Below are 25,416 nucleotides of genomic sequence, written 5' to 3'. Positions count from 1 at the left end.
CAGACAGAGAAGCAAAAAAAATTGGGACAAAGGCAGGATGATAAGGATGGTGAATGGTCCATATGCGAAGGACTTTCATTGATTTTTTTTCAGCGTACGATCGGTGGGTATTCGCAGATGATTGAGAAATGTAACCAAAATAAAATTCGACATATTTTAATTAAATTATCTTTTGCATTGTATTGTCTTTTACTAACAAACGCTTGACTAATATAAGCAGAAGTACTTCATTGGCAAACATTGTTTCCTCATCGAAAATTTCGAAAGAATATGATTGCTTAACTATGCCACAACAAACTGGATAAAAATCAATAGATATTTATTCAATCATTCTAATGTTAGCTCTTGAAAATGAAAACTATCAATTTATGTATTGTTTAAATTTGTGGCTGAATTTGAACATAAATTCTGACAAAAATATTATGTTGCTGATATAATACATATGTGTATCATATATTTATAATTCATTATTAAATTTACGCAAGATTTTTGTAGTTATTTCAAAAATGATTTCGTAGTTAAAGGAAATTCAAATCAAGACAAAAAATACTTTTTTAATAAACAGAATGTATTTAACCAATGCACATTTTTGTCCTCCATCGATTAAAATTACCGCTACTTTAACCTTAACATTAATGTTTAAATCAATAATATAAAAATAACAATTTTAATATTACTATTAATCTGATAGATGCTCTAAATGCACTATTTCCATCAATATTTTATGCGTAATATGAAGCTGTCTGCTGCCGCTTTTATACTGAGTATAATTCACCAGATTATTGAAACCCTCAATAAATGAATAATTACAATCAACTCTCCAAAATGTCGAATAAAATTTAAAAATAGATTGCGTTTAACTTTTTGAAAGCTGTTCGACTATTTATATATAAAAATGCAACAAACAGACATAATTTTGAACAAATAAATAAACATCGTAGATATTTAGAAAATCCATGCCACAGTACTCGGTCAAGTTATAATATCACTATAACGCTTCTAAAAATAACTTATTGGTCAAAATATTGCTTGTCCAGAGTTAACTCTGTGACGCAAAATAAATTGTATAAAAAGAAAATTAAAATATATCGATACGGAATATTATCCCAGGCATTAGCTCAATATTTGATAAGCGCATAATAATTAAATAGCTACTGCTTCAGCTAATTGTTTCAAAGTCAAAGAATAAAAAATGTTTGGTCAAATATCGATTTATTAGGGATATGTTTGTTATAGTTTCTAGGGGAACGTATTAACGGACGAGTACACTTTCATTCAGAATAAAGAAGGCGGATTTGTTTACAATATACAAAACAGCGGTCATGTTAATTAATGCACTAAATAATAAAGATTTCATTTATCACACTAAAGTTAGCTCAGAAGCAGCTATGCAAAAGGTTTGTATAAAATTATGAATATTATTTTTGAACATTTACATAAAATAAAAAAAATCTGATGATACACCTTGTTTCATTTGCCGTGCCGTTGGCAGTAAGGGAATAGTGAGATTAATATCGCACTACTACACAGGTTATAAAGACCACAGTTTACGTTACAAATTCCAGCAAAGTTGTCTATGGTCCAGAAAAATCATGTACGCGCAAATTTATTTACCGATTTAGGGATGTGTATAAAAATATTTTAGATTACGGCGTCTTCATTGCGCGTGTATAACTAAATGTTATCCCATTGTATGGCAAAATATTTCATATGCGCGAACACAATTCATCACCAACTATAACATTTTAAAAAGTAATACATTTTCTTCGTCATTACTTATTAAAAATAATAAATAACAGTATATTTAGTACGCAAATTGAGCGCAACAATTACATTATTCAAATGTCCGCATACCCTGCACGAAGAAATTTGGAAACTATTTTACAGTCTATATCAAAACCTTAATTGGTGGATCCTACACAATAAAAAATTGTGTGCAATATAGAAAAATTATAAGCTATCTACTACAATAACTACTAACTGTATGGCGGTACGATGGTCTCATCTCAGTTTCCAAGCGAAGTGACATTTACAAAATACTCTACATTATGTCATTCGTTATATCTAAACATAATTTCCAAAAAGATAATTTGATTAAAAGTTACATTCGTCCATTAAATGATATTTCATATTAAAAAGGATTTACATTGCAAAAATTTATTATTAATTATTTAAAAACTAAAGGCGGTACATTAGAAACAGAAACATACTTTTGGTATCGGAGTGTACAAATGAATATATTATTATTGAACTCTGAACTAAGATTCTAATAATTATAGTACTTATTAAAATTAAGTTTTGAATCACTAATTCTTAAATTTAATCCTCGGTATTATAAAATTATCGCCTCGATATTAAGAATACGAGACCGCGAATAGATGTAACACAAGATTATTAGCATTTTTCAAATCATATGTAACGGGTTTTATGACATTCCTCAAATCAACCCGCTGTACAAACGACTTTCATCATAAACACACATTTGATCTTGTCATACAAAATAAATCATATTTATTTTACAACGCAAAAAAAACCTTTTCATTCATATTAGAGAAAAATCCGTACAATATTTAGTATGTCATATGCAATTAGGTTTAATCTTTAGACACGTTACGTGCTCATAAAACGCCCCAAAAACATGCACTTTGCTATGTATTATTTGCAAGGACTTATTAGAAATACAATTCGTATCTCTCTTAACAACAATGATTTAATGTTTTTGAATATTTTTTTTCTTATATAAACAAGATATAATATAAATGTATATAAAGATGAAATAAGTAAGATTAAAGGTACGTTGCATATGAAAATAACGTGTCTAAGTTAGAATTACATAGGACATACGAATATTAAAAAAAATGTACAATGACCATCCTTGTATAAAACCATTTATAACTAATTAGACATAGTCAAGTAGGTTTCCTATCAACTATACTTCTATGTGTATATATATTTATATAAAGTTTTATAAAGTTATAATTATATAACTTTATAAAAATATTGCCCCTTAATTCAATGCGATTTTAAGCGAACTTAAATTCTAACGCCATAGTTCATCGATTCGACGGTATAAATATATTGAAAGGATTCTAATCGTTTCAGTATATATACGTTTAGAATAAAATAACATTTTGAAGAAGAAAAAAAGACATAGTCGCTTAATATTAACATGGATTGGTTTCGTGTACCAGATCGTCTGATTAAAAAGATATTAAAATTACTTACATCTAATGACATCATCGTAAGCCCTTGTTCAAAAATCTTTTAATCATATTAAAAAATAAATTATATGACTATATCTATCTAGTTATAGTATATACGGCGTATTAGATTTGTTGGCTTTGTGAGACGTGGTTTAGGCTACATGATACATAATGTTTAAAATTTTAAAGATTATGAAATAAGTAATTTCGAGAGAAATGTAGTCGTTTGCAACTTACCTCTCAGAAATTACTTACAATAAATATTTTACTTAAATAGTACATAATAAGAAAAAAAAATGTTGTTCAAAATAGATAAGAAATACAATTTATAATTTTGATGTATTTTGAACTTTGATAAATATATTTAAAAATGACTAATATCGGTTGGATATTGCTGAATTACACAGAATAGCCGACTATTTGAAAAATACTAGTAAGTATATATTTTAGACGATTCTTACCGCTAAGTTATAAACTATTCCATTCGAAAAGGTGCATTGACATTTCATTTTAGTATTGATCTGACAGATTATTTAATTGTATAATAAGGTTGATACTATTAACACTAATCCTATCACACCGACACAATTTCATTAAGGCAAAATTTAAATATATAGTTCAATGTTTAAGTTCTAATGTAATTTGGCTGACAGAGTAATATTTAAAAAAAAAAAATCTTATATAAGTATTCTACAACTAGTTATAATTTGCTTTCGGGGCACATTAAATTCCATGAAGTTATAATTTTGCCGTCAAAATTTATAAGATATGATAATAAAACTTTTACCTAGAAATATATACTTCCGTTTTGTCTACAAACTATTCAAGGTCATTCTAGAGACCTCGTTATTCACCTCTCTGAACAACATTTCTGTATTACACTAGTCCATTTATAATACAAGCTTGTTGCAAGAAACTAATAAAAAATATTACGAGATGATGTTGTCAAACGATTTTTAAGATAAATAAAAAAAAAAAATATTAAAACACCATTCGATCGTAACGCCAAATATGAAAACATGGAAATAACACGAGAGTAATGCTAATTCTAAGTAATATGAACGTGAGGAGTTCGAATGATACAAAATAGCAAACAATTATGAGCACCCGCTGCTCAGATTCGTCGTCACTTCGTATGAATTAACATTTACAATTTTACATTTAGAAATCTAGTAACACTGAATTAACTACAGACATGTCGAAGTTTCATAACCCGTCGATTTCGTTTGTATGATTATTTATCCATGATCATATTTATTATAAATAACATCCAAAGATTATGAGCCACTTTCTGTTTCCCTTAAAGCTAGCTTAAATAGGACAGCTGTCTCCCTTGTATAAACAACATGATACGCTCTGCGATCGGAACGATCTCTTATTCCGCAGATATTATATTTGGTGATCGGTCCACTAACGTCATTTAGTCTACCTTGCCTTGTGTAAAGTCACTTTAATGTTTTGATTATATTGCATGAGGATATGACAGTTCAGTATTGTGTCGACTCTCTTGATTGAATGAATGATTAAATTGAGTTAATGCGTAGATTAGTTTAGCCTTATATGAGGTTTGTCAGTGTCTCCGATTACAGGAAGCTCATAAGTAGTTTAAAATGCAAACAAATTATCTGATCTTTATACTTATATAAAACAATATTTATAACTTTTAAATGTTGATCATATTAAACTACGATGAAAAAAAAATCTAGAATTATTAAAATAATAAATGGCAGCAACGATCTTCTACATTTCGATAACCCTAATTGCCTCAACATAGCATCCATTCAAAAAAAGCTGGTCAAAGTCTCACGAAATAAATACGGCCAGTTTCGAAAGCTACAACCATCGAATGCTTAATGAGATCGATAGAAATACAATCGTAAGAACGAAGGGTGAGGACAAAGGACTCATACGGTTCCGGGTGTCTTTTAAGCTAAAACTAGTCGATACACTTAGAGATAGCATCGGGCGCGGAGTGCGCTCAGGCGAAGTACATGACCTTCTTGGTGACGGCGTGCACGGTGATGGCGCGCGCCATGGCGCCGGGCGTGCGGTCCTCGCTGCAGGCGGACTGGTGGCTGCCCTCGCCCGAGTCGTGCTCCTTCTCGACCAGGTGGTAGCGCGCGCGGAAGGCCACCAGGTGCGCGTAGTAGGCGGGCGCCGGGATGGACACGGAGCGCGTGCAGCGCACGTACGTGTGGCACAGCTGGTACGTCAGGCACTGCAGCTCGTCCGACCCGAAGTGGTTGTCATCCCACAGCACGTGGTAGTGCGACGGCCGCGATGTGCCCTGCGGGGAGCGAGCTCAGTGCGGGCCTGCGACTCGCGAGCCGGGGCTTCCATTCCCGTGTACAGTAGGAGGCAGGATGCCAGGCACATGTCCTTAAATCGCGCACGGGTATGGAACGCAAATTGTTTCTTTTTGTTTCGCGTAAATCGAATGTGACTTTTAAATAAAACTAACTGTTTCTTCAAATAGACAAATGTCATCTTAGTCTACCCGTGACCACGAACACTGCAAAGTGCTCGAAACGTCGGGATGTTTAAAAATAATTAATATACGCGATTCATCCGTTATAATTAGTTTTATTTAAATGTGTAATCATCGCGAAAATTTAAGACAACATTATCGAATGTGACTTGTTTCAAGGCCGAGAATTGAAATGTTTCAAGCCTGTACCTCCTATTGTACACGAGAAATGTAATACGCAACCGAAAGCGAGTGTGTACCTGAATGCCCTGGTGACTGCAGAGGTAGAAGTCGAACTCGGTGGGGTGCGTGATGCCGAGGTCGACGGTGGTGCCGGCGGGGATGTTGCCCGACTTGCCCGACTGCTCCTTCTTGTCGGCGCAGAACAGCCGCGTGTGGTGACGTTTCTGTACCACTATGAAGGTGATGCCCGGCTTGTACTCCGCTTCTAACTGTATTTTAAAGTTAAATTATTTTAATCAAGTCTCATCTCTCATAGAGAGACAAACGATTTTAATTGATTTTTTAATTATTTCATTGAGTGTAAAATTTTCAATTGACATATTTCCAAGCGAATGAAATTTTAAATTTTAATCAAATGTACACCAAAAACTAGATCAATCATTATAAAACTTTACATATAAAACATTAGCATAAATATAAATTTCCTTGTATCTAAACTATTCATTACAACTAAAAGACATTAAATGTTTCCTGGCAGTAAGGTAAAAGGAGGTCGACCTTGATGCAAGCCTCCCGAACTGCGGTCAACTCGTGCTGCAGCACGTGTATGAACTGCCCCTCGGAGATGCCGTCCCGGTACATGATGATGCGGTGCGGCTTGAACCCGCCCGTGCTCTTGTAGAACATGATCAGCAGCTCCTGCACCATGCTGCTCATCTCGTGGACGATCTCCTGTCTGCAAGGAGGCGAGCGGTTAGCGGGCGCGGCGGCGCGGGCGACGTATTCCATTCAACGCAAATGAGTGTAAAGCGGAAGCGAGCGAGTAAAGCTAGTGCATGTATGGTATAAGTAGAGGAGTCAATACGACCGTGCTTCTGTCGGCGTGTGGTACCTGTGCTGCTGCACGCGCACGGTGGCGGCGTAGCGCGACGGGTGCGCGTCCATGGAGCCCACCACGGCCGCGATCGACGGCTTCTTGTTGTCGCCGGCCGGCGGGTGCGTCACGTCAACCCCCAGGAAGATAACCGGCTCGTTGAACACCTGCGCACGCGTTACTACGGACGTTACTCGCCGCCCGGGGCACCGGGCCGGGGCGCCGGGCCGGGGCACCGGGGGCACTGACCTTGGGACGCAACGAGGGCACGAGGATGGAGTTGATCCCGCCGAGCTTGACGTTGATCTTGAGACAGAGGTTGCTGAGGGTCTGCGGCGACGTCTTGTTGACGTTCTTTGCCTGCACGCACTGCGTCGCCATGCCCAGCACCGTGTCGCCCACCCGCTTCACTTCGGCTGCGACAGACAACGCCATTCATTAACTTATTATACTAAAGAATTTAATATTTCGAGCACCAACTCTTATTTGAGAATATAAATATATCATTTTTATATAAAATTATTAATATAATACATATATGCACTATTTTTGTAGAATTACTATTTTAATTGGGCAAGAATGAAATCGGTAAGTTGTATATTATTGAGTGACAAATCAATCATTTTTTTGACATTAGTCTTTTAATGAGAAAACACAAATCTACTATTATGTAATTACTTGGGCTTATTGTGTAAAGAATTATTCAATAACACGACAGTTACCGTAAACGGGTGTCTTTCCAGGTAGCACGACGACGACGAGTTGCAGCTGCACGAAGGTTGACTTGAGGTACTTGAACATGGGCTCCACTTGATCCGGGCCAGTCGCATACTTGCAGAAGCACGGTTGGCCGATGATCGGCATGCCTGCATCGTTGGATATCTTCTGTAACTGCTGTGTGAAATTCCTGCAAAAACATAATACAACATTATTTGAGTTACTCTCAAGCAACAAAATCTGTTTTGGCACTCTTGGGGCGACCGACCGACTTGGGAATGCTTGTAGTTAGAAACAAACCAATCACTACGAAGGTTGTTGAGGCGCGCCTCTTTGGAGTGTTAGCGATAAAATGATGAATTATATATACAATACATAAAATGACCGTGGTAATTTCTATTTAAGACAATCAAATAAAATTATGGGGATTTCGACAAAAGTCGTATACTAATACAGATTTTAATTTTATACAGACTAGAGACAGTCCCGCTCTGATAAAATCTAACGACCCAACTTGAACGTTGTTTTGCGGATGTTTAATTAAACACTTATTTCTCGCTTTCTCATAAATTTGCTTTATCAACAACATAGGTTTGTTTAATTGATAAAGCTTTAAAAAACAATTATAGGTAAGGATAGATAGATATTATGGTATTTGGATAAGCGACGTACTTGAGCGCGTCCTCCCGCACGGTCCGCTGCGGCGCGAAGCAGGCGATGGCCCACACGCGAATCTCCACGCCCATGAAGAACTGCTTGCCGCGCATGTCCCACACGCCCTGGTTGGGCAGAGCTTGCTGTGGGCAGTAACCATCACACATAAACAAATAATTCTAACAATTATTGTTATACTTAGAACTAGCGAGCACTGGACGACCTCCATGGTCGAGTGGTGTGTACACCGGTTTTCATGGGTAAGCCACTCTGAGGTCCCGGGTTCGATTCCCGGCCGAGTCGATGTAGATTACCATTAGTTTTCTATGTTGTCTTGGGTCTGGGTGTTTGTGGTACCGTCGTTACTTCTGATTTCCATAACACAAGTGCTTCAGCTACTTACATTGGGATCAGAGTAATGTATGTGATGTTGTCTCATATGTGATATGTGATGTGATGTTGACTGGTAATTTTTGTCACTGTGACTGTTTCGTCACTCTTGCCAAGTCCTTGAATATGTACAGATGCAGACATAAATGTCACGTAGTAATGTGCGCGCACCTCCATACATATTCATGGACTCGACAAGAGTGACGAAACAGTCACCATGACAAAAGTTACCAGTGCGCACTAGGCTATGCGACTGGCCCTGATCAGGTCGAGTCTATGTTCAAGTACCTCAAATCAACCTTCGTGCAGCTGCAACTCGTCTTAGATTCTAACTTATTCTATGCATAAGTATGTATAATCGATTCCTATGGCAGGAGTAGTAAAAATAGATAAACAACTTTGGCCTTGAATAGATATGACATAATGAGTTGAGAAGATCTAAAATACTCTGTGGTATTCATGATGGATACGTGAATAAATAGCGTTGTGAATGTGGGCGAAGTTGTTACCGAATCTATGGAAGTAAAAATAAAATGGTAGAAGGTAGTTATAAATATGTACATCGTAATGAGAAATTGTTTCTATTGTACCATAATGTAGTTTTAGCTCCGAAGCGCCTAAATTTTAATAGAATATATAAATCTAAAGTTTGTTTAACATTACTCCTCTTACGGTACCATTTTCTCGTGTGGCCTAGTGTGCCGGTATGTTACAATGTCGAGTACGATTTTAGATTTAGTATCTACTAAACATTGGAATCTTCCAATGGTAGGAAAGTAAAGATAAGTGAAAGAATACGATGTCTCGACAGTAGACTTAGTCTACTAGTTTCAAATCTACTTTAAAGTCAAATTCAAATTATGTTCCAAACATAAATAAATAATAAATTTTCAGACAACATCACAAACATTACTCTGTTCCCAATGTAGGTACAGCACTTGTGTTATGGAAACTCAGAAATAACGACAATACCAAAAACACTCAGACCCAAGACACCATAGAAAAAGAACTAATGGTATTCTACATCGACTCGGCCGGCCAGGACCTCGGAGTGGCGTACCCATGAAAACCGGTGTATACACCACTCGACCACGGAGGTTGTCAAACTAATGAATCTTAGAACAGATAACCCTCCCCAACGGCTACGTTGATATAACCACACTGGGGGTGTGCAAGTCGAGATGGCCCAGTGGTTAGAACGCGTGCATCTTAACCGATGATTGCGGGTTCAAACCTAGGCAAGCACCGCTGATTCGTGTGCTTAACTTGTCTTTATAATTCATCTCGTGCTCAGCGGTGAAGGAAAACATCGTGAGGAAACCTGCATCTGACAAATTTCATAGAAATTCTGCCATATGTGTATTCCACCAACCGGCATTGGAACAGCGTGGTGGAATATGTTCCAAACCTACTCAAAGGGAGAGGAGGCCTTTAGCCCAGCAGTGGGAATTTACAGGCTGCTGTTGGGTGCGTACCTGTCCGCCGAGCGAGGAGACGCGGCCGCCGTACTGCAGCTTGGGCGGCGGCAGCACGCGGCCGCGCACCTCCATCATGTTGTTGGAGATTGTGAGCCCGAACTCCTTCACGTACAGGTCCGTGTTGAAGTTGGCGCGCCGCACCAGGTTGTTGATCTCGCGCTCCCTGCCGACCACGCACTCACACTCAAAATCACCTTGCCGTCATGTCCCATATTACCTTCTACTTTGGGGTTGTCCATTAATCACGTGATCTTTTTTTAGCATTTTTTATCCCCCCCTCCCCCATTGGTGATACGTAGTGAGGTTTAAGACCACCCCCCTTCCCCTTCTCAACATCACGTGTATTTTTAGTAATAAAAATGTCTACACCAGGTTGCAAGTTATTTTTTATTGCCATATTATGGCATTGTTAAACAATAATAATAAACGAAGAGTGTAATCATAGGAAAAACGTGCCGCTTAATATTTGTTTAAAAATCGCGCATTACACGAAAAAAATAAATACACGAGATATCTTACTACACCCCCCTCCCCCTTGTGGTATTTTCGTGATTTTTATCAAACCCCTCCCCCCCCCCCTTTCAAGCCTCACGTGATTAATGGACAACCCCTTTCAACCGTCTAGCATTACAGCTACGCGACAAATCTCAAGGGAGATTAGCTAACTACACTAGGCATATCATAATGTACACATATGTGTGACTCTGGTAAGTCTATACTATTCATGGCACAGAAGTACACATTTCCAACTCCTAGATCCACGACCGAAACTGAGAATCTTTCAACAGAATAACCTAGTAACTGTTTATCGGCCCAAAACATAAGTGCTAGCATACTGACATTATGAATGTAGCATGTTCATTTCTAACTATGGCGATAGAATAATATTTCTTATAGTGCTGATGACTGTGTGCGGTGGTGACCACACTATATCAGGTACTATATTTTCATACCAATTACTCATTGTGATGCAGTGTTCATAATATTTACATAGATCTGTATCTGGCAAACCTGTGATAGGTTATGTTAATTAGTTTTAAACAAAATAGTAAATGTACCTGTCTGGAGCAGAGCGAGCTGTTGCTTTGATCATGGTTGATGTCTGCATGTCTGTTAATTTCTTGATACACCTCTGTCCCGGTACAATATTACAGACCTCCAATGGCAAGTATGTGTGTTTGTGCTCTTGACCTACTTGGAGGCAGGGCAAGTGTGGGTATCTCAGTTTCATCTTATACTTATCCAAAAAATACTTAGCTACAGTACACTCTACTGTCTGTCCATTTTCCAATTGTAAAGGAAATCTGTAATTAATTTATAATTTATTATATTCATACGTTATATTATATACATAATAAACTTTAGATAAAAAATGATAAGTAGTCATATTATTATTAACTATTATTGTTACTAGATAGCTTTTAATTGTAAAAAAAATAAAAGCTTTTATTATAGATGTAGAAGATTTATATGAAACTCCAACTTATAGTTAAACTAGGATAAAAATTGAAAGCTAGTATACTTACGACTGCATCTGTGCAGGTCGACGAGTAACGTTACAGACTCTGTATTTCCTCTTCATGGTGCCACAATGAGTTATTTCAATCTTCAGTCCTTTAATTTCTTTGGTAAATTTTACTCTTTGTGAATCGGTCAGAGGTTTTCTTTGTTCATTAATGTCTCTTATATCTAACACTTCACACATAAATTCTATAACTGGCTGGGCTTTGTAAAATGCAGTTGCCGATACTGTAAAAAAATATCATTGTTACATTCTTGATGAAAACAGACTAAAATATTTAAAATGAGGATTACTTTTTTTAATAAAACTAGTATTTAAGTAACATTTATAATCTATCAATTTCATTATCTTATAATGTATGAGTATATCATATTCTCAGAAAATTATTGACCTTCAGAACATTATAGACAAGTGCTTGGTATATGGATGCTTATGTATCAGTGTAAATTATTAATTTTAAAAACCACTTAAATTAGAACCTAGTGATATTTTAGTGTAGTAAATTTTAGTTCATGTGATTAAGTTTAAGGAAAACCATATAATAGACTAATGATTTTCTATAAATGATAATTACTTAATAGCAATCATTTTTATTCATTTTTAGAACAACTTATCCTTTTTCTACATTAATAGCAATATAGATAATAGTAATAAAAATTATATCACCATGTACCATCAATATTAAGCATCATTTTCCACTGGCTTGGTCTCACAGACTGGTGAAAACCAAACCACACCTCTCTACCACCACCAAGAGGGTGATAGTATCCTTCTGGGGATGAGAAGAAAGATCTGCCCACTGGAGTGTACATCATTGAAGGGAGATGTCTCATGACCACGTCCAACGCAAGGATTGCATCATATGGAATCTGTCTCGTACGACCCTCTAAAGCTTCTTCTAAAGCAAACAATGACACCTGGCGAAATTCATAATCCATATTATGTACATAGTAAATATTTTTCTAGCTTTTGACATAAAATGTGCAGCTTAATTTGACTATAATATTATATTGAATGATATGCTTAGCTTAATACTAGATTCTCAGGCATCTAAAACTATTAATTCAAATATTTCATACAACTGTATCATCATACATAGTTGACCTGTATACAATTTTAAATATTTTTTTTTATCATTTCACAACAATAAACAAAACACATCACATAAAAAGATAATGTAGAAGTAATAAACATGTTTGTAGAATAAGGTTTATAATAGAGTAAAAAGAAAAATCTTTAAATTTTAATGATTGCGTTCATTTTAATGTAACATGCCAAATCGTTTGGACTATGATAAAATACTTGAATTATTTATATTTTTTTAAAACTTCATTTATTAATTAAGTAACATCATTTTTCAAATTTCATTCACACAAATAATATATTGAATCAAATTTACTTACTTGAGCAACCCATTTGATTGTAACTCGAAATACTCTATCCTTTCCTTCACCAGGCAAAGTCACTTCTAATTCCACTCTGTCATTGCCAATAGGCAAGGGATCCCTTGTATATAAATTGTTTCTACCATCAAACACAGGCTTTAAAGCACCAAATATTTTATTGTAATTGTGTACCATAGATTCAACAATTTCTCTATTTACCTAAAAAAAAAAAGATCATTTATTCATAATAAGCTCATTAACAACCAAAAATGCAATATTATATTATAACATGTTACTGATGTATTTACCTTCCTAGGACATTTGTCAGGTTGTATATTTACATCATAATGATGTACAAATCCTCTTGGCATGGATATTTGAAAATGATTAGCACGAAGCATGATCGGTCTTCCTTCATGACCCAAGTTTGGTCGTCGAGGACAAGTCAGCACGGGTAGGTCGGGCGGTGGAGGAGCTGCAGGTGACACGAGCGACAAGCCGCCAGTTCCACTTGTCACACCAGGTGGAGACGTGCCTGTGGCTAGTGCAGTACTTGGTGCCCCTGGTGCTGCACTTGTGGTGCCCGCTGCTGCACTCACAGCTCCTGACACACCCACCGCACCAGCACTCGTCTCCCCCGCTGGAGCTATCGAATTAGTACAACATTAACCACACATCACATTAAAAAAATTACGTATTTATGATATCTATACAATTCGTAACAAATTAGAACCATTTTGTCAATTGGAACATTATTTAGGGCAGTCAAACAAAGGATGATGCTGCCTTTCCAAGTCGTCGCAAAGATTATTTCGAAAATGGATGCTTACGTTGGCCAACGGGGTACATCTTGGATAATTATTAAAACAACAAAAACTTGAAAATAAGAATATACAAATTCCTCGTGTTAAAAATTGTAACAATGTGATAAATTAATGGGGCTGTAAACTGCACTCTATGCTGCAAATTGACGTTTGGTTAGCTATTTTGACGTTAGCAATCATAGACTATGGATTTATGTTTATTATAAAACTCTGAACTTTGACTTAAAGTTTGGGCATTTTAGAACACCGCCTATGTTTGAATAAAAATAAACAATTTTTACTAATTATAAGAAATGTAGAAATATTAACATTTAACTTTAAAAATAAACTTAAACCAAAAAATATGTATATATTTATTTTTTGATGACAAAATATGCCGTTGGCTGTATATCACTCACCAAAATAAGGGAGTAAATTAAAAAATTGTTCTTGTTTATGGTAAAGATAATTTTTCTCAGTCTTTCCCATTTTCCAGAAGAAAAATAATATGTCTATCCCATATAGTGGTACGATACGACGTTCTGGAGGTGTAGTATCAGCAATTGGAAAACAATTACGGGGAGTTAATCTCAAAGCAGCGAAACGAATAACAGTTAAATTTGATCCATTCGGAGAAAATGTTACTCACACTAGGTAAGGGTTGTTTTATTAAATTTAAATAGAAAATCAATGTCGTACAACAACAATGCCATTTTGTAACGTTACGAACGAATAATGATCTTGTTACTGTATTTTTAGAATCATGAAGTGCTTATAATATTTTTAGCCAATATTATGACCTAAACATAAGCGATTTTGTTTGCTTTTTTCAGGAACTTCCTACATTATTTAAGCTCACCAAAGATCATTCTCACAAATCCCAATTGTTCTCTCAAAACAGAAATTGTCTGTGACCGAAGTGAGCCTACAATTGATATTGCTCTAGTGCCTTCTATAGCTGGTAAATATTACATTTGGTTTTTGTAAGTCATATTTTAAAATCAATTAATTTTATATCTCATCTACTTGTTCTTTTCAGAAACTGCTAAAATTAACAAAGTAACTTTTAAATCTGGCAATTTAACTTGTTTAGAATTACTACAATTATTAAATAAACATATATCATCATTAGCACCGGAAGATCAGATATCAACAACCGTACAAACAAAATTAGAGAAAAAGAAAGGTAAAAAGAAGTGATTAAAATGACGAAATCAACAAAAGGTAACCTTCATGTGGTGGAAGAGATTTACAACCAAATACCAGCATTTACTGATGTTTTCTCCGAAGACACTTTCTATATATTTGTTGCCATATTTGTTTCTTGCACTATAATGGTTGCTTTTATTTTATCAAAATTTGTTACTATAAAGCCTGTAGAATAATGTAGTGTTATCAAAATCAATAAACAAGAATTTTAAATGTAATCATATGATTTTTATTACATTAAAACCAAGTTATTGATTCATTTTGAAATTAATTTAGGGCAAAAAATACTGATGTGTATATTATATATCCTATAGTAGTACTATTTAATGCTAGTAAAATATACTTTATACTATTAGATACTTTTAAGATAAGACTATATTACGGAATATTTTATTTTTTTTAGGAAAATAATCTGTAAATATTTAGTAGTAAGGCATTGAAACTGTAATTTCAGTATAAATAAGCCATCAGATTTCAACTTAATAATAGACAGCAAGTAGTTTGGAATATAATTAAGTAAATCTTACCAAACAAGTAAGATCCAAAACATTAGATTACTGAACACACTTAAATGTTTTGGGTGGACTAAATGTAATGTAATCACTTAAAGATCTAACAAACAGATTACTAAATTAACAAATATTAACTAATTTTCATTTTCAATGTTATGAGCAATCAAGGAAATATCAAAATAATAATAAATATAATGTTTGTAGTTAGCAAATGGAATAATGAATTTACTTCATAAATGGACTATGTATTAGGATAATGTATCCTCTTCTTTGTATTAGTATTCAATGATCCGGTTAGAAGTTACTTTAAAGAGAGTTAGCTGTTTGTAGGATCTAAATTTAATGGTTTTTAAGCCATAACAACACAAATGTATGTCTTAAAAATGTCTTTTACGAAATATTGATGGATTATTACTAAAACTAAATAATATTCACTAATATTATAAATTTAAAAGCAACACTGTTTGTTACTCTTATCACCAAACTTTGAGCTGAATTTTACGAAATTTGGTATGAAGCAAATTTGAATCTCAAGGAAAGACATTGGCTATTTATGACTAGTACCTAAGTGATAATCTTACTGCTAGCTGCAGATGCTAGGAACCTGAGCTAGTAGCTATAAAATATAAACACACTTATGTTCAGATTTCTATCTATATCTAAAAATATCCTATCCCATAAACTCAAATTGAGTTACGAAAACAAAGTCATTGTGATGTGTGGGTGGTATCTACCCAGAAGGACTTGTACAAATGATATGATTTACTTAGGTAGCACCAGGGCCGCCGTAAGCGGGGGTGCAACGCGTGCACCGCACGCGGGCGGCACGTCCAGGGGGCGGCAAATTGAGCAATACATCACGTACTTAATTCAAGTCATTATTATAATTCCCACAAATCATTAAGTAAAATAAATTATTTAAAGCATCGAAAAATATCGCACTCAGTAAAGTTAAAAGTCCGTCGTCTGTTATCCTATGAAAAACAATATTGTCGAAGTTACGAGAATCCCCTTTAGCTTCCTTATCAATCGGTAGATTAGGTATCCGTTACTTGTAGTAGGGCGTTGTCGTAGGGCGGCTTGAAGGGTATCACGCCGTAAGTTATATATTGGTGGTCGCTCGAATTAGCAGAGCTACGGGCACCGTTAAACCTCGCGCGGAGGGCATACGTTCGCTGTCGCAGGCGAATCGTGCTCAACGCAAACTTAGAGGTACACCTGCGGGCTGCACATCGTCAGTTGAAAAAAGAGTTAGAAAAGGCGTTAAGTAAACAGAGAGCAAAGGGGCGCCCCTATCGTGGTTTGCGAGGGAAGCTCCGAACATACGGCGCTCCTGTTACGGAATAACTACTGCCAGATCTCCTGCGACTGATCGGGGAGCTATTTCCGGGGAAAAGGGCGGGTCATTCAACCATCGATGCCCTAAAACACCCTGAAGACCCGGACAATGGAGGCGGTGGTCCAAGGGAACGTAGTTCTAACGGTATCACCGGACGTGGCGAACGACTTCAATAGTCTTCCTTTCTTTTTTTCTTAATTTAATTTACGACATCCACGAGCTCATAGGCCCATGGCTTTTTTATATTTTACATTTATACACTTTGGCGTTTTATACTTTATATTTTTCCTTAACATCAGCAGATATTCGCTAGACTTCAAGCTCGTCGTCTTCCTTTCGAGACCATAGGACCATTTCGATATCACGAGTTGCCTTCCTATCTCAGAAGGCCGTTGGGGCATACCTCCAGGATCAGGTGATCCTTTGGGAGGGGGCGATGGACGACTTGTCCGGCGTTTGAAGTTGGTTTGACTGGCTCCTGCGGGCACCGACCTCACCCGGGATGGGTGTGTTGTTTCACGGTGACGGGGCGAACCTTTTAGGTGGCGGCCCTGAAGTCGGAGTGTCGCTCACGGTAGATCGAATCGAGATGCTGGTCTTGATGGTTTCTCTAACTAAAACAGAGGGCCTCCTAATCCACGGTCCTTGCTGAGGTCTTCTCGAGGAGCGTCTACCGCCCTCCAAGAGACGGCAATTAAGGCGCAGACACATATGAAGGATCAGGGCCTCATCCTGTATGGAGCTTCGTGCAACATTTTGTCCAACTCAGCTTAAAGCTCATCAATGCCAACGTAGGAGGACCTCCTAAACCAAACACCTTGCCTGCGTGCGCTCTATGGCATTGTATTTTTTATTTATTGTAAATAAATAAATCTAATCCGATCCAGCCCATTTCCGGTTACTGCTGGATATGTCCAGTCCTCTCCAATTGCACGCCACTGAGATCGTTCTTGGGCTCCTCGCATCCAGCTCCTACCAGCCGTCTTGCGTAAGTCGTCACTTCACCGTGCCCGAGGACGTCCTACACTACGTTTGCCGAGACGCGGTCTCCACTCGAGAACACGTTTTCCCCAACGGTTATCGGTACTGCGACAAATATGGCCCGCCCACTGCCACTTCAGCTTATTAATCCGGTGGGCTATGTCGATGACTTTGGTTCTCTGGCGGGTCGCCTCATTTCTTCTGATGCGATCCCGCAGAGAAACGCCGAGCATAGCCCTTGCCATAGCACGCTGAGCGACTTTAAACTGGTGGACCGGCCTTGCCGTGAGTTTCCACGTTTTGGCTCCGTATGTCATGACGGGTAGGACGCATTGGTTGAAGACTTTCGTCTTAAGGCACTGTGGGATCGACGATGTAAAGATTCGACGTAATTTTCCAAATGCTGCCCCACCCAGCTGAATTCTTCTATTCACCTCGTCCTCAAGGTTGTTTCTACCTAATCGCAAAGTCTGCTCATGGTAGATATATTTTTGAACAACTTCGAGGACGGTACCGTGTATCGCAATCGGTTCCGGTAGAACATGTTAATTGAACATGACCTTGGTTTTATCCAAGTTCATCCGTAGGCCGATACGCATAGAAGAATCAGCAAGCGTCTGCAAATCTTAAGTGAGAGATGTATTCGCCATTGATGTTGATGCCATGTCCTTTCCAGTTCAGCGTCTTGAACATATCCTCCTTTTGAATTAGTAAACTATTTGGGGGAAATAACGTCCCCTCGTCTCACACCTTGATGCAATGGTATGGGATTTGTTTGCTGTTTTTGTACTTGGACGGAAAATACACCTATTTGGTTGGACTCCCTTAATGCTCGTAACAAGGTTCTTATCTTACGGGACAGTGGGAACAGTGCTGCTGACCCGCTTCGCCGAAGAAGACCAGTAGAAGGGGTCTTCGCTATGGATTTCTTCTCCTCCCGCCATAAGTGTCCCGGGGTTAAGGGTTTCTGTACCCTGAGAACTCCCTAGGAAGTGGAACTCCGCAGAGGTGAGCCTACCGTTAGAACGTCACGGTAGTATGCACAAAAGATTTCGTAACATCCTCCAAAAAGACAGAGTGGGTCGCTAACGTTGGTTTTTTAGCAGGTATACACCCCGCCCCCCACCTCATGTGGAGGAATAGTGGTATGCGTTTTTGCAGCGAAAAAAAGGGCGGCATAATAGGTATTGCACGCGGGCGACAAAACAGCTAGCGGCGGGCCTGGGTAGCACTAAGTAAACCATAATTTGTCCTATGAAATATATATTTTTTAATTTAAATATTTAAAACTTATCTAACTATCTCGAATAAGGAATCTTTATAAAAAATACATGTATATCAAAACAAACAGTACTTCAATAATAAAATACAGTTCGATCTGAAGGAGTATAAAAATAATATGTTCAGTATTTACTCAATATATTTATTAAAATGTTTGATTTACAAAAGATGAAGATACTCTGTTACAAACAATTTGTGGTGGTTGGTTAGAATTCTTGTGCGCCCCAACGTATCTGAAAAACAGGTAATTCATTTATAAAGTGCAGTTTTGATAAGGTTCGGCGATATGGCCCAGAATATGGTACACGTAAATTAATTTGCATTAATGATTCATATTAAAAGCTCTAAACTGATTGGGTTGCAAAAAGGTGATTTTGACCTTATCAACTATCAATGTAGAACAAAAGATTTTGCATAGATTCAGAATAAAACATTAACAATTTTTTAACCTGTCCAGAATTACAACATTTATAGTTTATCCATTTCATAATGCATGTATGAGATATATATTGGTATTATGGGTCAATTGTAGGCAACACGATGTCGGTTATGTTAGAAAGCTAAGCTTTACGACTTTAATGGTTTTTATACTCTTTAAATGTATACTCACATCTTGATTACGAGTTTTTTGTTTCCGTTCAACCAGAGACGTCAGAGCTTCCGATCGCACCGCTAAGGAGTCTATTCTTTCAACCAATTGCTGGTACGGCGACAGGGGTTGAGCTCCCATTACGACGTGACCCAGTTTAGAATCTATTTTAGCGTCCAAACGAGCGTTACGAATGAGGTTGACGATCCAACATTCAGCTTCGTCGGGTTGCATGTTAAGATTTTCTGCCAACATTCTGCAAAATGCCAAAATAATAGTAAAAATCTAAGCCTTTATCTTTATGAGTGAAATAACATATTGGATGACTTTAAAGACTGCATGTAGATTATTATATACATAAACGAGGTATTTAAAGATAGAAACGTTATGCAAACGCTTTCGTACCCAATACTTATGACTTGGTGAATACGACAGAAGGTTTCGAATATCATTAGACGGGCATTTTCGACAAACTCGTCCAAGCAGGCAATTAAGAAGAAGTCTGTTAACAGAACCGCTTGGCACTGGTTCAACTTCCTTCGGGCCGCTTCAAAGTCGAAGTTAACGTATAAGTGTTCAATAAATTCAGTTATTGGGTCTCTGAAAATAAAACAATTTTAGTCTCTAGAATCTAAGTAACGTAATAGAATAGTGATTCCAAATAATTTACTTCAATACCTGTATGTGTAGGCTTCCTGTTGAATAACTTTGACGAGGTCTTTGAGCGCATTTCTACGTGAGCGGTTAATGATGACAGCGGTAGCTAAGTAGCGGAGGATATGGGGACACATGGTTTGAATTGCGTTCAAATACAATGGTTTGTACAAGAACATCTCAATAATTAAGTCACGGCCCTTGACGTGGTTGAAGAACACGAAGAGAGACCAGTGGACGAGCCATGTGCGCTGTTGCAATGCCTGCATGTTGTTCGCAGTAGCACCCGCGGCACCGTTGTCGATGAATTCACGCAACTTTGTCAAATCATCGAGAGCAGCATCCCAATTTTGAACAAGGATTTCACTTGCTAGTTTACCCCAAAGAACGGACAGGTAATTCTACAAAAGAAAAAAAAACATAAATTATGTTTGATTGCGTGAGTTGTTTATTACGAAAGTGCTAAATGTGTTATAAGCCATTTTCATTTTTGACCTAAGATTTAAATAAATGAACTAGTTTTTAATTAGTTTTAAAACAATATTTAAAAGGACGTACATTTTCATCAAGTTTCATCAAGATAAGGTTGCCCTTATCTTGATGAAATATGAAACCTTATTAAAAGAGAAAACTATATGTCGTTTATACCGATAGTTGGGTAGTCGAGATGTAATATAACCATATAAATTAAAAATATTTATATGTTTGTAGCATTTTCTTTTAGAATTATCCATTATACTAATGTAATGTATATAAAAACTTCGTCATGATGCAAAGAAAAAAAAACCTGTCATTTTGTATTTTCTGTCACTTATTAAGATGTCAGGTAAATTAATCGTTCATAGATTTGAAACAGAGGATAAGTTTCAAACATTGCAAATATTAATTGAAGAAAATGATAAAACTACGATTGAGACATGGCGTGAAGGCCAAGATTATCCTAAAAAGAAAGAAAAAGATAAGCCACGATTAACTGTGAAAGTTGTTTCCGAGGATAATTCAAGTAACATAGATCTCGATTCATGCGCAGAGAAAGTGGAGGAAACCGGAAAATTCCTAAATAATTTACAAGTGCAGCTTAAAATCCAACATTTATCTGGGGAAACGAATAATGATTCAAAGTCTGAAACAAAGAGCACGATTTTCAATCGAAATACTGAAGTATTAACTAAACATTATAGGACACCCGATACGGAAGAAAACGCGCATAAAGTTCCAGCAGAAACATATAGTTTCAGTAACAAAGATATTGGTAGCTTAATGAGTCCGCTTGAATATAGTCTCGAAAAAGTCAAAGAAAACAATGCTCGGATAATGGAAAACATTCACATGCTGAATAGAACCTTAAATTACACTAAAAAGAAAGAGATATTGGGAATAATCAATCCAAAACCATTACGCTCATATCCCTGTGAGGAATGTGGCAAATGTTTCGTGTACGAAACTGGCCTTTGGAGACATTACTCAGTTAGACATGGGAGTTTAGACAAACATCAACGTTGGCAGTTTGTTTGGACTTGTACCGAGTGTTTTCAGGTTTGGCCACGACAAGACTTGGCCCAAAAGCACGCCAATCTGTGCTGTAAATCAGATAACACGGACTGTGTTCGAGAGATAAAGACATCTTCACTATTACAGTGCGAATTTTGTGAAAAGGTATATACAAGTATACCTAGATTACTGAGACATCTTAAAATGCACACAGTTACAAAAAATTACGAATGTAACGCTTGTAATATTGCATTTTCGTGTTACAAAACGGCAGAACAACACTGGGTTATATGTCTGTGGTTGAAAATGTATTATCAATTTTCTTTGCCAAAACTACTTCTATGTAATGCTTGTGATCGAAAATTTAGAAATTACGATCAGTTATACAATCATCGGTAAGATTGCATTTATATGATTTTGTTGTATACAGGGAGCAGTATAAAGTTGTTCTCTACATTTGTTTTTTTTTTTTTTTTTAATTAATATAAATATTTTTTCTTTTTAAGGTACAAAGTAGGTCACTTTATACCAAAATCATCTGATAATGGTGAAAATAATTGTGTGTTTATACCCTCTCTTGTATTTCAATGTGAAATTTGTGGACAATGGTTTAATTCAATATCACAAATTCAAGATCACAGAAACCAGTATCATCCCCATTTCAACAGTGGAATTCTATACAATACTGTAAGTTAATATTTAAGATAATTGAGTTATTTGATTATAGCATAAGTAAATATTAAATATTGCAAACAAAATCAATTAACTTGCATAGTTTCTTTTACAGTTCACTTTTACTTTTATCCAATTTATTATTGTGTAAATGTTATACAAAAATAGTTTAATAGGATTTTTTTTATTTCTAACAGGAGATTCCAGTAACATCAGAGGCTTGAGATAAGAAAATACATTTGCCATTTAATTTAGCTTATAATGTCAATAAAGGATAATGTGTATGTTGTTGTAGTTTTATTATAAATGTTTTTTTTTTTTTTTACTTAAATAGCACCAGTAAGATGTTGACTCAAAATAAAATATTATTTTTTCCAATAAGCTCATAAAAAGGCTTTTGAATTGTCACATACAGTGTTGATTTAAATATAAAGCTACCATTGGCTAGATATAAAGCAATATTAATAAATATATATATTCCCAAAAATGTAGAAACTGATGACAACAAAGTTGTATGTGAATATAAAATACACAAAGTAAATATAAATACAGACAAATTGTAAACTTTTTGATGTGACAATGTCTTATAAATTGGTTTGCCGGGTGACACTTCAAGAAACTGCGTTACGCTCCGCTCACGTTATGCATTCACAATGAGAGCGAGTGAGAGGCACGCCTAAGAGCGAGAGAGACAGACAAAATTCAGTGTGAGATTCTTTGTATAAATTAATGTTTTAAATATAATTCTTTGTATAAATAAATGTTTTAAATTGTTACTATTATTTCATCCTTCTTCCTACTATACGAATGAATATTCACATTAAAATTATTATACCACTCAAAGTCGTTATCACGTAAAACTTTCGCCCATATACCGACTTTACAGGCAACAGGTAATTTTTTTTAAATTTCTTATAAGAGGTAAGTTAAAAAACAAAATCAAACTCTATAAGTAATCAGTGCTAGTCACAACCATTGCAAGAACTGCCCATTATCTATATTAATTGTCTAGAAATGTCTCTAATTTTATGCTATGCAATATTAATAAAATGTCTAAGAGACTAAAATAAGTGTTAATGTGCAAAATTTTAAGCCATCTTAATATTTATAATTACAAAGGATTGATTTATTTCTTAAAGTTTTAACTTAAATCAATTAAATGATTGTATCTCAAATTAAAGTATATCATGATAAGACTTTCTGCTACTAAAATATCTTCTAAAATAGACTTTAACCATACTTCATACTTTACTACTATATAATAATGCAATCAATACAAACCTTATCTGTCGGGGCCATCACTAGTTGACAGAAGTAAAGATATGAAGCAGATTCAACATAATTACCACACTCGTAGCGGTATTTTGCCAAACGATACATACTGTCGATCATTTCAATTTTGAACTGAAAAATAGAAAATAACAATTCAATATTACATAACAGTATTTATACTGTAAATATAATTATTACTTGTCAACTAGAAAACATAATTTCTGCAAGTATATATAAATTGAGTTTACCTCAAATTCTTTATTGGTTGTTAGATAGTTTATGAGAGTTTTAGGATCTCTCATAGTTTCAACTGTTTTCATAACATCATCACGTTGCATCAGTTTAAGGACTGGTTCAACGGCATCCTGGAGTTCTTGTAGTTGTGACAGTACCACTGCTCTCCTGCTTTTAATTTCCTGGAAAGTATTATTTTAGTATATGTATTTACTTCTTTGCTGTATTATTTATAAATTTTATTAAGTTTCCGTAATGTTTCCATGGAATGCAATCATGGCATGTAAACTTACCTCAGGTGTGTCTTCATCTGGGTAGAGCATGCTTCTTATATCAATAACATAATCAATCATGTTTGTCTTACTTAATATCTCCAATTTAGCTTGCAAGAGTTCGGACTGGTCATACGTCTGTAAGGGTAAACGTGTAAGGTACCATAGTTTTAAAGTAATCAAAATTTTATTTTTATAAACATTATAATTTTAAATTTGCTCTTTTGATGCAGAATTTAATGAAATACTGTATAAAAGTTAAGTACATTTTCTACAAAATCAAATAATCTTAAAAATTGTTGTTACCTCTTTTGCTGCTAAAAATTCTAACAATGGAAACACAAGATGCCTATCCAAATATTGTCCTATTTTAAAAGTCAAATCAAACTTCGAATAACTCATGGTTACAGTAATCATTGATATACTTTCCAAAAATTTAATAACCAATACACTCGTGTTCAAACTAATGACAGCTTACAAGTCACAACCCCACAACTACAGCCATAATTGACAAGTCTGTTTCTATTAAAACCACAGAGTACATAAACACTGCTTACTCTATTACAGATAATTAATTAAGTCTAGGAATTGAGTTCTCTAAAGTTGGCGCCAACGTTAGAGAGCTTAAAAAAAACACCATATTCTTTAAATCTATTAGTGTTGCAATTTTTCTTTATAATGATATTAATCACCATTATAAAGAAAATGATAATGTTGAAATTGTTTATAGACGATTCTAAAAGGACGAGTAGCGATGGATTCTGTAATGATTTATGATAATGAGATAAAAATATTTATCTATTTGTTGACTTATATATATTGTTGCTCAAACGAACAAACGGGTCAAAGGACGACTTCAATACGATGCAACAAACCGGTCGATATGATTTGATCTGTAAAGTCCAACAATATATTATAACATCTAAATTGATGATTATGAATTTATGGAATATCTCACTCATCAGATATTACATAGTTAAATAGTAATACTTGGCATTGTGTTAGTCATACGATATTAAGACTGTATAAGGCGCAAACTTTGGCCCCACATGGAATACTGCTATTTCTGTGTGGTACCTTCCATTTGACCATATGCAACGCAGAGCGACTCAAGTTATTGACGATCAAGCCCTTTCCGATCTGCTTGATCCCTTGGCTTCGGATAGAGATATTGGATAACTCTGCATCTTCTACCCAATTTTTCACGGGGAATGTTCCGAAGAATATTTCGGAT

At 35.8% G+C, this 25,416-nt stretch overlaps 5 protein-coding genes across 6 annotated transcripts; 3 read left to right on the top strand and 2 right to left on the bottom strand.

Annotated features, from left to right (window-relative positions):
* Window positions 1-4,606: 4,606 nt before the first annotated feature.
* Window positions 4,607-13,851, bottom strand: LOC124532781 (protein argonaute-2). Of its 2 annotated transcripts, none has more exons than XM_047107857.1 (14): window positions 13,704-13,851; window positions 13,182-13,519; window positions 12,892-13,092; window positions 12,162-12,405; window positions 11,493-11,715; window positions 11,025-11,270; window positions 9,964-10,129; window positions 8,117-8,241; window positions 7,450-7,634; window positions 6,977-7,143; window positions 6,722-6,894; window positions 6,412-6,589; window positions 5,931-6,122; window positions 4,607-5,490 (listed from the first exon to the last, which is right to left on the bottom strand). In XM_047107857.1, exons 1-14 carry the CDS (start codon window positions 13,720-13,722, stop codon window positions 5,182-5,184), a joined length of 2,766 nt encoding a protein of 921 aa, XP_046963813.1. In that variant the 5' UTR covers window positions 13,723-13,851; the 3' UTR covers window positions 4,607-5,181. The 2 variants fall into 2 exon arrangements, with proteins under 2 accessions (XP_046963813.1, XP_046963821.1); XM_047107865.1 differs by having other exon boundaries at window positions 6,746-6,894.
* A 258-nt stretch (window positions 13,852-14,109) lies between these two features.
* On the top strand, window positions 14,110-15,103 carry LOC124532795 (39S ribosomal protein L53, mitochondrial). Its single transcript, XM_047107874.1, has 3 exons — window positions 14,110-14,330; window positions 14,510-14,637; window positions 14,716-15,103. The coding sequence occupies exons 1-3, from the start codon at window positions 14,185-14,187 to the stop codon at window positions 14,874-14,876; spliced, it is 435 nt and encodes a 144-aa protein (XP_046963830.1). The 5' UTR covers window positions 14,110-14,184; the 3' UTR covers window positions 14,877-15,103.
* LOC124532805 lies at window positions 14,882-15,103 on the top strand. Its single transcript, XM_047107883.1, has one exon. It carries the CDS (start codon window positions 14,882-14,884, stop codon window positions 15,059-15,061), a length of 180 nt encoding a protein of 59 aa, XP_046963839.1. The 3' UTR covers window positions 15,062-15,103.
* A 4,016-nt stretch (window positions 15,104-19,119) lies between these two features.
* LOC124530877 (eukaryotic translation initiation factor 3 subunit E) lies at window positions 19,120-24,703 on the bottom strand. The gene is made up of 8 exons (XM_047105234.1): window positions 24,489-24,703; window positions 24,204-24,320; window positions 23,925-24,092; window positions 23,686-23,808; window positions 20,266-20,642; window positions 19,993-20,187; window positions 19,609-19,843; window positions 19,120-19,231 (listed from the first exon to the last, which is right to left on the bottom strand). Exons 1-8 carry the CDS (start codon window positions 24,597-24,599, stop codon window positions 19,205-19,207), a joined length of 1,353 nt encoding a protein of 450 aa, XP_046961190.1. The 5' UTR covers window positions 24,600-24,703; the 3' UTR covers window positions 19,120-19,204.
* LOC124530887 (zinc finger protein 676-like) lies at window positions 20,918-22,706 on the top strand. Its single transcript, XM_047105246.1, has 3 exons — window positions 20,918-22,127; window positions 22,239-22,419; window positions 22,602-22,706. The coding sequence occupies exons 1-3, from the start codon at window positions 21,061-21,063 to the stop codon at window positions 22,626-22,628; spliced, it is 1,275 nt and encodes a 424-aa protein (XP_046961202.1). The 5' UTR covers window positions 20,918-21,060; the 3' UTR covers window positions 22,629-22,706.
* Window positions 24,704-25,416: the final 713 nt, after the last annotated feature.

Source organism: Vanessa cardui, chromosome 1 (assembly GCF_905220365.1).
Source record: "Vanessa cardui chromosome 1, ilVanCard2.1, whole genome shotgun sequence".
NCBI lineage: Eukaryota > Metazoa > Arthropoda > Insecta > Lepidoptera > Nymphalidae > Vanessa > Vanessa cardui.
Note: the sequence above shows the minus strand (reverse complement) of the source record. Positions and strands in the feature narration are given on the sequence as shown.

What these genes read in the sequence shown, in the direction of transcription:
- LOC124532781 (XM_047107857.1), bottom strand. An exon ending in TCTCCTCGCTCGGCGGACAG is followed by an intron (nt 8,242 to 9,963) that starts GTACGCACCCAA and finishes TACTGCCCACAG; the next exon opens with CAAGCTCTGCCCAACCAGGG. An exon ending in CACACGCCGACAGAAGCACG is followed by an intron (nt 6,590 to 6,721) that starts GTCGTATTGACT and finishes GCCTCCTTGCAG; the next exon opens with ACAGGAGATCGTCCACGAGA.
- LOC124532795 (XM_047107874.1), top strand. Translation starts at nt 14,185, where the DNA reads ATGTCTATCCCATATAGTGGTACGATACGACGTTCTGGAGGTGTAGTA. An exon ending in GAAAATGTTACTCACACTAG is followed by an intron (nt 14,331 to 14,509) that starts GTAAGGGTTGTT and finishes TGCTTTTTTCAG; the next exon opens with GAACTTCCTACATTATTTAA. An exon ending in TCTAGTGCCTTCTATAGCTG is followed by an intron (nt 14,638 to 14,715) that starts GTAAATATTACA and finishes TGTTCTTTTCAG; the next exon opens with AAACTGCTAAAATTAACAAA.
- LOC124532805 (XM_047107883.1), top strand. Translation starts at nt 14,882, where the DNA reads ATGACGAAATCAACAAAAGGTAACCTTCATGTGGTGGAAGAGATTTAC.
- LOC124530887 (XM_047105246.1), top strand. Translation starts at nt 21,061, where the DNA reads ATGTCAGGTAAATTAATCGTTCATAGATTTGAAACAGAGGATAAGTTT. An exon ending in GATCAGTTATACAATCATCG is followed by an intron (nt 22,128 to 22,238) that starts GTAAGATTGCAT and finishes TTTCTTTTTAAG; the next exon opens with GTACAAAGTAGGTCACTTTA. An exon ending in GTGGAATTCTATACAATACT is followed by an intron (nt 22,420 to 22,601) that starts GTAAGTTAATAT and finishes TATTTCTAACAG; the next exon opens with GAGATTCCAGTAACATCAGA.
- LOC124530877 (XM_047105234.1), bottom strand. Translation starts at nt 24,599, where the DNA reads ATGATTACTGTAACCATGAGTTATTCGAAGTTTGATTTGACTTTTAAA. An exon ending in TGATGGCCCCGACAGATAAG is followed by an intron (nt 20,643 to 23,685) that starts GTTTGTATTGAT and finishes TTTCTTTTGTAG; the next exon opens with AATTACCTGTCCGTTCTTTG. An exon ending in AAAAAACTCGTAATCAAGAT is followed by an intron (nt 19,232 to 19,608) that starts GTGAGTATACAT and finishes CCTGTTTTTCAG; the next exon opens with ATACGTTGGGGCGCACAAGA.